At 41.4% G+C, this 15,789-nt stretch overlaps 1 protein-coding gene across 1 annotated transcript in view; it reads left to right on the forward strand.

Annotated features, from left to right (window-relative positions):
- The first annotated feature begins 8,931 nt into the window (after nt 1-8,931).
- LOC138764641 (M1-specific T cell receptor alpha chain-like) overlaps nt 8,932-15,789 on the forward strand; it is an 814,651-nt gene continuing 807,793 nt past the window's right edge. The window contains exon 1 of the mRNA XM_069940832.1: nt 8,932-8,992. Coding sequence (XP_069796933.1) covers nt 8,941-8,992 — 52 coding nt within the window. The 5' untranslated portion in view covers nt 8,932-8,940. The remainder of the gene's footprint in view (nt 8,993-15,789) is intronic.

The following is a 15,789-nucleotide window of genomic DNA, read 5'->3' on the forward strand; positions in this document are numbered from 1 at the left end:
ATATTCGATTCATAATGCATCGGATATTTTGGGGTACAACGTATCTTTTACTTGTTGTGAATCTCTGAGTACGGGTAATGCGGAAATTGAGAGACAATGGCATATATTACACAAACTTACATACCACACACACACACACAAACAAATATTTGCGCACAATGTCACAGCGAGAGAGAGAGAGAGAGAGAGAGAGAGAGAGAGAGAGAGAGATCGTACATGACAGAAAAAATGTGTGGTCAGGGAGAGAGAATGGTGAACACAGCACACGAAAAATAGATGCGTCTATCTCCAGAAATTGCATACGTTGTAAGAGACCGATAGATAATGAAGCTCTGAACCACCCCATATTCTCCCATGAAGAAAAGAACTTGCACCCGACCAATATTGCATTGTGCAAAACCAAAGTTGTTGCATAAAAGATGTGAAACATTTCTGATCAACCCTCTTTGTTTTGTTAGTACCCGACAATCACCCTGTCTGGTTCACATTGATTATAATATCCGTGTTTCCCCTTGAGTCTCTTATTAAATGAATTATTTGCGTCCCGTAGCTATGGTTCACTTTTGAGCTGATCACAGTTTCCGTGTTTTTTTTTGGCTGGGGCCTTTGGCGACGATTCTATCTCCCAATATCCATCTGAGGTCTCGGTGGAAGAAGGACGAACTTCAACGCGGAAGCATTCGATGGCTATGCTGCCTTCTTGTATATGCAGTATCCTGAACAGGCGCTGAGATTTGTACTGAAAGAACTAAGCACTGATTTTAAGGATAGGTCTTCGAATTTCCGAGACCAGTTTTCTTCTGTTAATCAGAAAGGAAGTCACGAGATAGCAGCAAACTGTCCTGGGGTCCAATTAATCAAGTCATAGCCTTGGCAACTTCTCTATCCAGATCAGGTCTCTGATTCCTGGCAACATCATGATAAATATTCTCTTGAACAATCCCAGATTGACATCTTCCGTTCTATTGCACGTTTATCAAATCAAAGCAACAATAATGCAAATGTAGTCGCATCAGCGTTTCATACAACTGCAAAATTACTTTCAAACTTTTGTACAGAAATCTCTAACTGATGCAGGCCCATTTGCAGAGAACATCGGAACAAACATATCTACCACTTTACAGATAATCTATGCCTGTAGATTCCTGCCATTCACGATGTAGGTCATAATGACGTTTTCCCGCCCAGACACTACACCGTACATTTCTGAATGCAATTTGAACAACAATTCCACTACCAAACTGTTCAAGATTTTGCTGGAACCTTTGGCAAATATCTTCACAATCTAAAATACCAAACACTTTAGAATCGTCCAGATATTTTATAATACTCACATCTATATTTTCATTTAAATTATTCGTACGGATTCCGAACAGCAATGGTGTCAGCACCAAAGCCATTGTACGAATGACATCACCAGCGATTGATCAGCCAAACACCTACTAAAGGAATACCAATTCGCAGAAAGCGAATATTTCCTATTTTCTGCATTTCCGCATACTTATGTGCTAAGTCGCTTGCACACAGAACGAATATTCGACTCTACTCTGTTTGGTCCCGAGATAAACACAGTTACGAGCCTATTGCCCTATTGATAATTTCAAGGATCCCCGTGAGCTTCTCCTTGAATAGTTCTTTGGGGACTGTGGCTTGTTTTCACTCCCATCTATTGAAAATTCCACGATATGTTGCAGAAGCTTGGGAGATACTTCAACGTCCTAGAATCGTCTGAAATGACGCTATAAAAATAACGAGCTCTACCACTGAATTACAGTTACTCGATAGCATTCAGTGATGATACTGTCATTTGATACCGGCGTTGATCCGAATAATATGCGAAATATCTTCTGAGGACATTCAGGACTTAATCGGCAGGGAGATCTCTAGATTTCCCAGACAAGTTTTCTGTTCTTGATCATAAGAAAAATTGGCTTGGTACTTCATCTATCTCTTTGATTCTATTCTATGTCGCTGGGGTGATTCTGTCTGCCACGAGAAGCACACTGCGGTAGAGAATCATCAAATTCGGAAAAAGACAAAAAGCTGATAGTTCTAGTGTGTCTGAACAAAGGGGAAACTTACTCTGTTCAAAGGGTCTGTCTCTCTCTCTCTCTCACACACACACACACACGCACGCACGCACGCATGCGCACTCACACATACATACGCAAACACAAATGCGTGTACTCAGTAAATGCGAGCGAGGGAGAGAGAGAGAGTGAGTGAGAGACAAAGAAAGAGAGAGAGAGAGAGAGAGAGGGAGAGAGAGAGTGCGTGAGAGAGAATGAGGGGGAGAGAGAGAGACTCTACCCGAGAGAAATATGTGTCATCAGGCACACGCAATGGATAAAAGCATGCCCAGAAAAGTCCTTAAATGCAAGTGCCCTGCAAATAATAACGCAGGAACCGTCCCATGTTCTCGCGTCAAGCAAAGAAGCTGCACTTAAGCAGCTTTGATATCAGAAATATCAAATTAATGGTATAAACAAGCTTTTCTCTCTTCCCTATTTGACTTCCCTTTTTGTTTTGGAGGCACCCACCTTATCTACTGTATGGTTCACGCTGATTATAATACCTGTGTTTCCTGGTGAGTCACTGCTTAAAGAGATGCTTTGCGTCTCGTAGCTATGGTTCAAGGTCTGTCTGACCACATTTAGGTTCTCTTTTGCTGTGTCCTTTGGTGACAATTCGATCTTCCAGTATCCATTTGAAGTGTCAGTGGAATAACTAGCAGGCTGAACTGCAGTTACCCAGCAGAATACGACGCTCACCTGACGCTCTCATAATTATATGTACAACTGCAGGATCACTTTTAACAGGCCTGCGGTCCAATGAAAAATACCATAACCTCCTCAAACTCTCCATCTGGATCAGGCCTCCGAGTCCTACCATCATGCTGATAAATGTTCTCGTCAACTTACCAAGATTGTTAATTTATTTTCTATTGCACAGTGACCAAATCATCGTAGAATAATCCAAACACGGCCGCATAAACGAATCATGCATCTTCAAGAACACTTTCAAACGTCTGTACTCAACACTGTGATGCTGGTCAAGGTGCGGAGAGACTCGTAGCGAGAATATATACCAGTATAAAGATACCCTGTACCTCCCCCCGGTCTACAATAAATCAGTTTTTAAAACCATTGACTGTGTAAATCCTGCCAAAGACAGACCTCCCAAATACAACGTTTCTGAATTAAGTTCCACACATCATTCAACTGTCCACAAGGCCAACCTTTCAAGATTACGCTACAATCTTTAGCAAACACCTTTAAAATCTGAAATACCAAGACACTTCTTTACCATCCGAAAACGTGTTAATCTTTGATGTGATTCGTTATAGATGACAAACAGCAAATGTTCAGGGCTTGAGTTTGGTGTACACAGTAAAATCTCTGCCCTCCAAACGATAGTGGAACTATTGAACAGACAAATAACTGGCCAAAAGCTCCTTATCAGAAGCACTGTATATCTTTTCTTCTTCACGAAGATGGCGGCTAAAGAATGGTAACGATTTCCGTTGCCAGTTTACATATTGATGAAGTGTGCATCCTATGGCCAAACTGGAAGCATCTTTAGAAAGACAGTGGCTACATTTAAAACTGGGCAACTGAGCATAGTGAATCGAATCAGCAAATAGTTTGTCTTCAAAAGTCATTTTTTCCCTGTTCGGTCCAATGCATGATCCTGGTGTATCCGGACAGGAAATTGCAAATGGTGTCATGATATGAGATGCTCCTGGAAGAAATAATCAGTAAAAATTTAACATTCCCAAGATTTTTTGCATGGATTTAACAGTAGCTAGTCTTGAGTATTTGGTAATGGTATCAACTTTGGATGGCAGCTTGCTCACGCCCTCGTGAGTAATCCTATGCTCCAATAAAAAATCGTTTCGTGTCTAAAACGCATATATCTGGATTGATGGTCAGTCCAAATTCTTGAAAAGCATAAAAAGTGTACCAAGATTTTCAAAATGTTGTTCCTTAGTCGCCCTGGTCACAGATATATTGTCGAGGGAAATGAAGACATTGGTCATAGCACGTTCTGAGGCATGCATCAGCCGTTGAAATGATTGATCAGCATTCTCGAATCTGTATGGTATTTGTCACAATACAAACAACGCAAATCGGGCAATTATTGTTGTTTTTGGAATGTCTTCTGGCTCAACCGGTACTTAGTGATAGCCACACACCAAGTCTATTTTCGAGAATAACTTTCCTCCATGCAAATTAACCGAGAAATCCTGAATATGAGGCAGTAGATATCGATCGAGAATGGTGGGGTCCCTAAATTGCCTGCAGTCTCTACGTGGCCGATAAATTCCATTGTGCTTCCGTGCCAAATGTAGTGGAGATGCACAGGGACTGTCGGACCTACGAATTATACTTAGTTTCTCCATCTTGGAAAACTTCCTTAGCTAAATGTAGCTTCACTGGAGGCCGGTCATGCACTTTAACATCGACAGGGGGCCCTTAGTGCAAATGCAGTGAGTAACAGCGTTCTTTGCAGTGGAGGTAGAAAATTGTTGAGTAGTAATCTCAGGGAAAATTTCCAACTTGAAATTTGATGGTGCAGAAAAAGGGTAGAGGCGTGTGCCAGCTGAATTACTCTGAAAATTAGTTCCATCTATTAGCCAACGCCCTTTTATGTTGACAACGAATGAATGAACCAGAAGAAAAGCTGCACCAAGCTAAGGTCGGGATCCCGGTGCTATAATAAATGGTTACGTGTAGAGATTATCTTCAGTCTGACATTGATCCTTCTCCAGCCAAATGTGGGAATTTTAGTTTCTGCTGCATGTTAGTTTTGCTCCTATGGCAAAACCAATGGGTGGAAATGTACTAACTTCTCAACCTGTGTCCACCAGAAACTTTCGGTGGGACAACTGGTCCCATGCATAGAATAGGCTTGCATTTTCACATCAAACGCAACAACATTACTGGTGGTTGGCCTCGGTGTTTCCCACAAACTCGCATGGAATAATACGAAGACCAGGTGTCCAAAGACTGCTTTGCTTTGTTTGTGGCCTTGACTGATGGTAGGGAAGGATGTGCTAAGAGCACTAGAGTGTGACACGGGGCCAATATCGAAATTTTAAACGAATCACGAACATACCCTTCCTTAATATTATAGATCTCTATAAATATTTATGCTTAAAAATTCCAGTTGTGGTTTTATTGACACTATTCTTTTACCCTTATTTTACATTTAGTTTGTAGGGGTTTGGGGAGGGGTGGGAGGATTCATATGAAGTTTTTTTTTTCTCTTCAGCATTGCTTTAATCGCCTTTGTACTGTTAGAATTTGCCACCCGTATTTGGATTTAGTTTGAAATATTGTGATATTTTTGCAAAGTTGTTTTATTTTAAATTAAGGATATAAAACAACGAGGAGTGTTTGAATGGCTGGTGATGAAGCATATCAGCGGTGACATTGATTCATTTCCGTTCGCCTATTTCAGCAACATGTATATGGCAGAAGGCATATCACTGCCCCCACATGAAGCCATGGAACACCTGAACAGCAAAGTTGCATATACTAGGGTGCCTTTTATCGATCGAATGTTGGCATTCAAGAACACCATGTCCTAAAAACAGATCGGCAAACTCCAAGACTTGGTAGCTAACACCACATTGCCTAATTGGAACATGGATTTCTTTACCTCCATACAACAATCAGTGAAGATTGGTAAGAACGTCACCTCCACAATCTCCAATGGTACCAGAGCACCACAGGGATGTGTTGTCATTCCCCTGCTCTATTCACAAAGCTCCTATGAATGAGTAGTTGGGTATGACACTAACACAGTCTACAAATATGCCGACGATAGTGGATTTATAAAGAAATGGAATGAGTCAGCATACAGGATGGATATTGAAAACTTGGCTGAATATGAAACTTGCACAGTGTAACCAAACATAGGAACTGATTGTTTATGTCAGGAATGGAGAAAAAACAGTGGTGTACAGTCTAGCGATCATTGCGAGATTCAGACGTGGAATGGGTGAGCACATTTACTTTCCTGGGATTTAATATCTCGAAGGATCTTTCTTGGACCTAACACACCATTGGCATCTTGAAGAAATCACGACAGTACTTCTAATTCCTCGGAAGTTTTTGGAGGCTTGGTATGACATCAGAAACACTGGTAAACCTCTAAAGATGTGTGGTGGAAAGTTTGATGAATGGCTGTATTATTTTCTGGTATGGGATCACCAACACCCCTGAGTGTAAAGCTTTCCAAAAGGTAGTGGCGACAGGCCAGGACATTACAGGCACAATGCCCCGCACTATTAAATCCATATGGAAGGAACTCTGTGCTCAGAATGCAGCAGCAATCATCAAAGACAATCGGCACGCAGCTCATGGTCTGCACTCGCTACTGCCATCAGGAAAATGATATAGGTACCACTAACCCACACCACAAGGTTCACGAACGGCTGATACCCATCTACCGTCATAATCCTCAAAACCAAACTCAATTAGGGACGAACCTAAGGACTCTTTCTTGGGTACTTTATTGATTTTCTTTGCTCTCCCTGTATTGCACATAAGTTTGTTTGCATTAGTTATCAGTTTACACATATTTTGATTGTTTATATATTGACATCTTCGACCCCGGAGATGTGTCCGGTGACGGCTACGTGGGGTTTCAGATTCTTCGAGAGGAGTGGGTTGGTAAGGCGAAGAACATACCCATTGAGGTGGATCCTTGATCATCCGCTATTGCTTTAGAAGTTTGTTTGTTCCACTTCATGTGGTAAAAGGATCGATGGATTTACCGAATGTACCGATCTACTTAGATTCGCCATCAGTAGCAGCGGTCGCTCGTCTTAATGTTGACTCTATGGCCGCTCACATCAACGATCTTGCTATGTTCTTTCGCTTCAAAAGAGAATTCTATCAGATGTTTGCAGATATATTGACCATCCAATCTGCTGTTTGTCAGTTATTGGTGCAGAAGAGTAGTAGGGTGATTGATTGGCGTGTGCGTTGCTGCCTTTGGTTTACCAGATGTTATTTATACTCACTCATGAAGTACTATGTGGTGCAGATTTAAGATTATTCCACCTTTCATATTGCTATCTGCAAGCAGGAACAGTAGAATTGAAGTTATTATAAATATTAACATTGAAGATGAACATCTCTGCCATAGTGCTTTTGTGGAATGGGGCCGCCAGGACTGAATGGACTTTGAAGTAACCAGAAAAGAAGCCTTTAGATGGAGTACAGTCGGTAGCAGCAATGGCGGGCGAAATGAGATAAATGTTTTTGGGAGTGCATACCTTCTCTGGCAGGCAGTAAGGTCAAAGATACAAGATATGAAGGTACTGATTACGTTATTATGGTTATGGAGGGGGGTTAAAGGCCTTGATCAGGCTGAAAAGCATTAAGATGCTGACAATATTTTTTTGCGTTGGATGTTCTGCGATGGGAATGTATCAAAAGCCTAGTAGGTGGGTACGAAATGCATAATTATAGCCATCAATACAGTGGCATCATATAACGTTGAAGGCATGAGTTTAAGTTAGATGCTGCCGTGCATGAAGAATATGAAATGCTGTTCGTGGACGTAGGGCTACTTGAAATTTGATTTTTAAACGATTAACTAGGAAGAGTATCATAAAATTGCCTTCCTGCAAAAATGATTTCAATGCATGAAATCAAAACGTGTTTCATTACATAGTGTCTGGTCTCCGCAATATTGATCAGTGAAGTAAACAACGAAAGTTAAGGAGAAATTTAAATATTTTATCGCCGAAGGGCAGTCATGTCAAGTATACCTGCGAGCAGAATGTTTCGTGGCATACTCAGACCAATTGGCAACCTCTGTGTTGTGTATTTCATATCTTCACATGCGAATTCAATCGAAACCCAAGTTTCATCTCAAACCGATTACATACTTCTTAAAGCCGAGTCATCAAGTCCAATGGGCTCATGCTGAATAAGGCGATGATCACTCATTTGGTTATCCATTTCATTGAGAGAACATGGAAAAGTTATCGGGATACGACGTGTCTGTACAAAATGAAATAATAAAAAGGGAGTTTCAACGAGGAACAAATAAACTACAGCCCCTGTTATTTTTTATAGTGCACAAAGAGAAATCGTAGTAACCCAGGGAGTCAGGCAGCATGCATGGACAGAAATAGTCACCAAACATATCAGATAATAACTCTTTGCACTGAATCGATTATTGGTTCGGATCAGTCATTTTCACTGCCCATTGTAATTTACTGATGTTGTCTAAACCGCTGAGTTCTTTCAGCTGTGTCCATTTACTCGATAGTTCCCAGGACCGGCCAATAGAGTGCGATCGCTTTCTCGGAGATACAAGATAGACGCCAGGAGGCTTTGCATCTGCTCCGCTATTCCACATGTAATAGTTGATAACGGACTACATTTTAATATTCAAACTCGAATATTACGCCAGAGTCCACTACTTTATTGACGTCATTCTTGACCATTATAGTCAGTAAAAAAACCGATGCCAATGGACAGTGGTCCAAGTATTGGCAACTCTTCGGGCTGTCTCCAGATCGAATCGTTGGGTGTATTTCTCATCCACCACATGGTTCCAGGCTTAACAACACGATATTAAATCCACTTAATCATTCACACAAGTGAGTATTGGAACGTTTCCCCACTTCACCACATTCTCCTTCATTGCCGGTTTGTAAGAAGTAATGTACATCCTGTCTGACTCAACTGGAACACTAGGAAATGGCAAACAAACAAACGTTTAGTTAATTGGTGAAATGGAGGGACAAATGAGGAACAGGTGGGGGAGGGGGAGGAGAGCTTTCTACTGAACGTATGTCACACTGCCAATCACAAGAGAGAACAGATTTCACAACTCGTTTTTTCATGCATTCAATTTTTTAAAATTCTGAAGCAGGTCGATTCAGGTCAAATTCACCCAAGACGCAACGGAGCTATGTTATCTCTGTCTACTTATTGGCTTCTTACAGCAGTTGCTCTTTACACTGGTAAGTTCATGGCATTTCCAATATCCCCCTTTATTCCACTATTTCAACGGATATTTAATTAGTGAATTTCATTCATAAACCGAAAGACTGCAAATATGGAGAAATACTCAGAATCGTGTATCCAGTTCTTTGTTGAGCAATGCCCGAGAGGTTAAGAGAATATTCATGTCAATTTAAGCAGACTTTCTGCTCTCCTTCGGGAATGGTAACACTTGGCAGCCTGGCAATTATCCTCCTGTTCCTAAGACTTAAGGTCAACGTGGAGATGATGAAGGAAATGGCTGGATATTATGGAAAGGAAGTTTAATTAATTTCCTCCATGCAGCTACCTGCTCTTCAAGCGTCATTTCATTTCTATTTATTCTTTTAAATCTCAGAGGAGTATTGGGGATTGTAGCAGTTCTGGAAAATGTGCGCAGTTAGATTATATTGGTGGTGTTGGTAGCTTCATGTTCTCCTCGGGATATTTCAGGACATTGTCGAGGCGACGCCGTGTCTCAGACACCAAGTACGATCACAGTGACTGAAGGAATGGACGCGAATTTGAACTGCAACTATACAGCGACAAGCACAAGCACCCCTGTATTAATATGGTACCGCATGTATCCAGGAAGATCACTCGACTTTTTGTTGATTAGAAGGCAATTTGACAGTGGGGGAAAACAAATTCCCGGTGAACGTTTCTCAGCGGAGCTCGATCATTCTAAGGGAATGGTTCCTCTGAAAGTTACTGCAACGCAGCTGGGAGACGCCGCCATGTATTATTGTGCTCTGAGCCCCACAGAGGTACGGAACTGGGCTGAGACTGTACAACAACTAACAGATCATCTCGCCGCGTATCAACGTGTGAAAATAAAGCTTTGAAAAATTATTTGCTGCTCCGTCCATGCGCCATAAGTCAAATGAGTGACTTGTGGTGATTATCCAATTTTGTGCGACTGATAAAATTAGCTTAATCAAATAAAATATACAATTTACTGTGATGTAATAAAACAACAATTGAATGTTAGACTGCCATAAGGTGGAGAAAGGTTTTCCATTAGCATTAGCATTGCTTGAAGTCCCTCCAGAACCAACGAAATTCCTTTCACTCCTGCAGCATCTGAAGCCGCACAATATTCTAGTTCAGTATGAACGATCAGCAAATGGTGTCCAAATTCAAATATCGATCCCCATGAGAAAGCCTAAACCCACAAGAATCATTCTAGAGTCCTCATTATCTTTAGTATCTCCTTAAATCCTAATTCCAAAAACCGCTTCTCTTGTGGCAGCCTCAAGCAACATGCAGCTGGTGTGAGTCTTTTGGCCTAGAGTCTGTAGCAACCAGCAGCCTGTGTGTTTTTCACGCCTGTCAATCGCTAAAAGATCGCCACATGATTGTGTTGTAGAGGCCATCGCTGGCCCGTCACGATGGTCATCGTCCTTCTGTCGTCTCCTCTGATGCATTAGCCTCAACGGGTATGTTTTTCCCGTTACTGGTGCCCTGCGCAAGCCCACTCCACTCGAAGAGTCTCAAACCCCACGTAGCCGTCGCCGGACACATTGGCTCCAGACTCCGGGGTCGCAAATGTCAAAATAATCCCCTGTCGGTTCTTTTGTCAGGCCACTGTAAGCTTGTACAGAGCCGTGGCACAGAGACTGAGTGCTAGAAAACCACAGATCAGCAGGTGCGGCAGCACGGCCATTACAGCAGTCCCGACAGGGTTGCCATTACTTCTGTTCTGCGCCAGATTAGAGGTATGGCTTTTAAAAAATGGACAGAACTCTCTCTTCGCCTCACACCTTTTCTCATCCGAGGTTATTCTCTAGTTCCGAACACTTGACAGTGGCAAGAAATTCTCTCTTTAAATTAAAGCCATTACTGTATTGGTATAACCCGACTCAACACTTTGAACATCCATTCGATCCAGTTTCAACTGTTTACACAACTTATGAGCCTATCAAAGGTGCATCTATATATCACTTTAATTTATTTAACATGCCGCTAGTTGATGAACCACTCTGTGATGAGCATCAGCAGCGCAATTTACTGCAACTGCAACCTGACTTTGCAGAGCAATAGACCACAAACACAGGTGACGAGTGTTTGGCTGCAAAGAAGCGCAATGGCGTGAATATGCATGGTCACCACATCCTGATTCATTGCATAGAGGAAACGGATAGCAAATTTATCAGGGCGTAGTTTTAGACATGTTAGACATATATATTACAACATATGGGCTATGTCAATAGATGTTGGCAAATCATTATCATTCTCCATGCTATGAGTCTTTGGGTGCTCATTTGATTTGTTAGGAAAATGCAGTACTCCTTTGATAGAAGTAGAATTATTTCTCTAAATGAACTGAATTCTGAAACCGCTTGGTCTTGTTCAGGCTTTGCCACCTCTTGCTGTCTCTATATTTAATCATGTAAATACCTACCTATGTTTCAGATAAGATGGCAATAATTGTAAATATGCATATAAAACCGGCCAAACTGGTACCTCGCCCGCCCCAACCCCTTCGGACAATATATATATGTGTGTGTGTGTGTGTGTGTGTGTGTGTGTGTGTGTGTGTGTGTGTGTGTGTGTGTGTGTGTGTGTGTGTGTGTGTGTGTGTGTGTGTGTGTGTGTGTGTGTGCGTGTGTGTGTGTGTGTGTGTGTGTGTGTGTGTGTGTAAATATATATATTTAAAACAGGAATACAACACTCAACCTCGCTGTTGAGCTCCTGGAATGGATCTCGTATCTCATCAGCGATTGCTCCTTTTTCTGTTTTGACTCGGTTATCCCCATAGCTTGCATTCTTATTTGTAAAATTACACACTGCTCATATTAAAGAAAATGTGACACTTACGCAGCACTTATGCTTTATTATTGAATTACCTGGTGAAAATTATTTGTGTTGGCTTGTCTGGAATGGAGGCAAAACAAAACCATTCACCCCATATCAGCTGAAATGCAATGAACAATTAAATGTCGTTTTTTTGCGTTAACTTCGGTTATCAGCCAATTGCATAAAGATAATGTAAATAAAGCTGGACCTGATATTATGCTTTAACACTATTTTAAGATGTGGCATTCTCATTTGAAATGAGGCTAGCTGAATGTTATAAGGATCAGTTTCACTGCAATAGATGCTTCAGAATCTTGCATCTATCGAAACGTCTCTTTGGATCGACACATTAAACTGAAGCGAAAGTAGACGTATGGTTCATAAGCTGGGAAAATGTATTTACTTTAATTTAGCTTTCTGTTCCACGCCCATATATGTGTGGCTTAAATCCGAACAGCGTGGAGGGTGGAAACATTCCAAGCCCCCCAGCATTCAGACTCCGGTAAAAATGCCCCACTTACAGCAATCCCACCTGCCTGTTTCGCTGACATCCTTCGAATCGGGATAACCTAGCCGTCTACTCGTCTTAAGTTTTGCAAAAATATGTATCTGTAATACCGCCTTCTGCCGCCTGTTCCCCATACCCACCACACATTCCTACCCCCTCATTTCGTATTAAATCTATCTTCCATCACTTGTAGTTCCAGAATCCTCTTCTCTGGGTAAAAGACCACATTAATCCGATATACTCCTCTCCCGATCATGTCTACTTCTATAAGATCACCCTTAACCGTCCTGAAATCTAATGAAAAATATCATAACCTCCACAACCTCTGCATACAGATCAGACCTCGGAGTCCTGACAACATCCTGATAAATATTGTCTTCATCATCTCCTGATTTACAACTTCTCTTTTTATTGCACAGTAATAAACTCAGAGCACAATAATATAAACAGGGCGGAATAAACGACTCATACAACGACTAATTACCTTCAAATATCTGTAGACATTACTATAGCTAATGTAAACCAATCGGCGGAGGGAACCATGACGAAAATATCGATAAGTTTAGAGATACTCTGTATCAGCAGGTCCCTGTTGTACAATACATCTCAGCTCATACCAATGACTGCATAGGTCCTGACCATTTTCGACCGCAGAAATACAACACCTCACGTTTCTGAATTAAATTCCAACAGGATTCAACAGCCCACCCAGCGCAACCTTTCAAGACTCAGCTGAAAACTGAAGCAAACGTCTTCACCATCTAAAATGCCAGATACTCCAGTGTCATCCGGAAATTCGATTATCCTGCCACATACATTTTCATTTACATCATTGGTTTTAATGGCAAATAGCAATGATCGAAACACCGAAGTCAATGTACGAAAGAGAGCGAGTGTGCTGAATGACAATGAGTGGACAGTGACTGAGAAGACGAATAATAGGAACGAATGTCTAGCAATTTCCTCAGTTGTAAGCGCCAGAAAATCAACAATATTAGAACCGCCCCATTCTCCCTTCAAGCAAAATACCTGCGCCTGACTGGTGTAGCGTCAGAAATATCATAAACAGCGGGAAACATCTCCCTTATTCCAAGTTTGTTTTGGAAGCAGCAACCACGTACCCTCTGTGTTTCATGATAATTTTGTAATCTGTTGTTTCCCTATGACTCACTGATTAAATTGATCCTTTGTTGTCCGTGGTTAAGGTTCACCTTGAAGCGTATCATCCGTTCCGTGCTTTGTTGCCGGGGATTTTGGTGGCGATTCTACCTCACAGAATGTATCTGAGGTATCGGTGGAAGAGGAACAAATTGAAAGGTTGACCTGCAATTACCCAGAAACATTCGTTGCTAATTCTGCCTTCTGGTACATCCTGAACATGCGCCGAGAAATGTACAAAAATATAATTCATTGGGTTCGAAAGACCATTCTTCGGATTTCTTTCGTTGATCAGAAAACAAGTCGGACGGTTCCTTTAATTGCCTCCGGCGTCCTTTTCTTTGACTTAGCCGTGCGTTTCACACACATTGCAGTAGAAAAGCAGTAAATCGGTATATATGATCCCGTAACACACAAACAAAAACGAAATAAACCCCTGAAACAATTTAAATGGCCAGGTAATTTCTGTGGATGTGCATTCTTTTGTCGTTTTGGGCCACGAACCGGCATCATCTCTTAGAATTTAGAGGGGAGAGGTCTATCAGATAGCACTTCTCTTCGAATGTGTTCCACACCCTTTTTCAGCACCGATGTGCTCAATGTATCTGAGTACTCCATAGCATCGACTGACTCTTCCTCAGTATCTACCTCACCCACCTCCATTCAAGCAATATTTTATGCGGTTGCCAGTCAGGTCATTTGTCTGGAATATCCATTGAACTGCATATATCCACAAATGCCTTACCTATGGGATCCAGTCGAATTATGTGGATAATTATTGACGTCCGACATTGCATACATTACACCAGGATAAATGCCTCCAATATTTGTTAAGATGTCGATTTGAACTCGTGTTGCCCTGAATTGTGAAGAAATTTAAAATCACAGAAATACTTCCTCGTTTTTCAACCAGGTAGCATTTGTGTTCTCTGCTGCTTGACCATGGCAGGGGGAGCGTGCGTTTTTACACGTTTGGGCACTGTACAAATTTGAATATCATAACACGGATCAACTCTTTGTATGAGAACTTCGAAAAAAGGAACTATTATCATTACCTTAACAACAGGCTTTGACAAGAAACGTTGTTTTTTTCCAGCGTCGTTGGAAGGTAAGGGGATGAGATTCGTTCGAGAAATAGTGGGATATTGAGAGAAACATCAAGAAACATAGAGGGTGAGAGATTGCGAGGGAGGGATAGAGGGATGGATACAGATGGACAGAGAGAGATGGAAAAACAGTCCACGCACATAAATAAAAAATGTTATGCATTCGTTGAGCGTGAAAACAGCCCATATCTCCCACCTTCACCATGCCGATCAAACTGTCCCTCCCACACAAGTCTCATCTTGCAATCGTATGTATCTCAATCACCTCATTCTGCAGCAGTTTCTGCATATACACCAGCTCCACACTCTCGTCCACCTCAATGACCTGTTAAATATATGTTCACTGACCTTAAGCCTATGGTTACTGATAGCCCTACTCTTAGCAAAAGACTGTGTTCACCCGATAAATCACTCTGCTGATTATAAGTATACGACGAGATCACCGTAGCCGTCGCACGGTCCAATGTACGGTCATAGCCTTCACACAATTTCCATCCAGTTCAGGTTTCCGAATTGTAGCAACATCCCAATGAATATTTTCTTCAACCTTTCCAGTTTTACAACTTCGTTTCTATTGCACGGTGATAATGCTAGAAAAACAATAATCCAAAGGGGTCCACATCAACGACTCAAACAACTGAAAGATTACTTGCAAACCTTGTACTCCACACTGTGATTGATGCTAGTCTATGTTTCTTGATGTGATTGAGTTGAGCCCTGTGACGATCATATCTACCTGTTTAGAGATATCAGTACCCGAACATTTCTGTTCTTCAATGATTTTCAGATTCATTCCATTTACTCCGTGGATCATAACCACATTATAATTCCAAATGCAGAACCTCACATTTCTGAATTAATTTGCAACAGCCATTCAACTGCCCAACGGTTCAACATTCTGCTGCAATCGTTGGAAAATATCTTAGCTAACTAAAACACCAGACACTTCTGTGTCATTTGGAAAAGTGAAAATCCTGCCAACTACATTTTTTATTCAAAATGTATGAATTAAGTCACTTGTGAAAGATCAGCCAATCACATGCTGGAGGAGCACCATTCGCAGAAATACAAAATTGTCTCATTTATGAATTACCCCAGACATACGTGGTTAGTGGCTGGAACATAAAACAAATACTCAAGTCTAATCCGTTTGGTCGGGAGGTAAACACCGTTATCAGCTTGTTATCCTACTGATAATTAAAAGGCT

The sequence above is a fragment of the Narcine bancroftii genome, chromosome 5 (assembly GCF_036971445.1).
Source record: "Narcine bancroftii isolate sNarBan1 chromosome 5, sNarBan1.hap1, whole genome shotgun sequence".
Lineage (NCBI taxonomy): Eukaryota > Metazoa > Chordata > Chondrichthyes > Torpediniformes > Narcinidae > Narcine > Narcine bancroftii.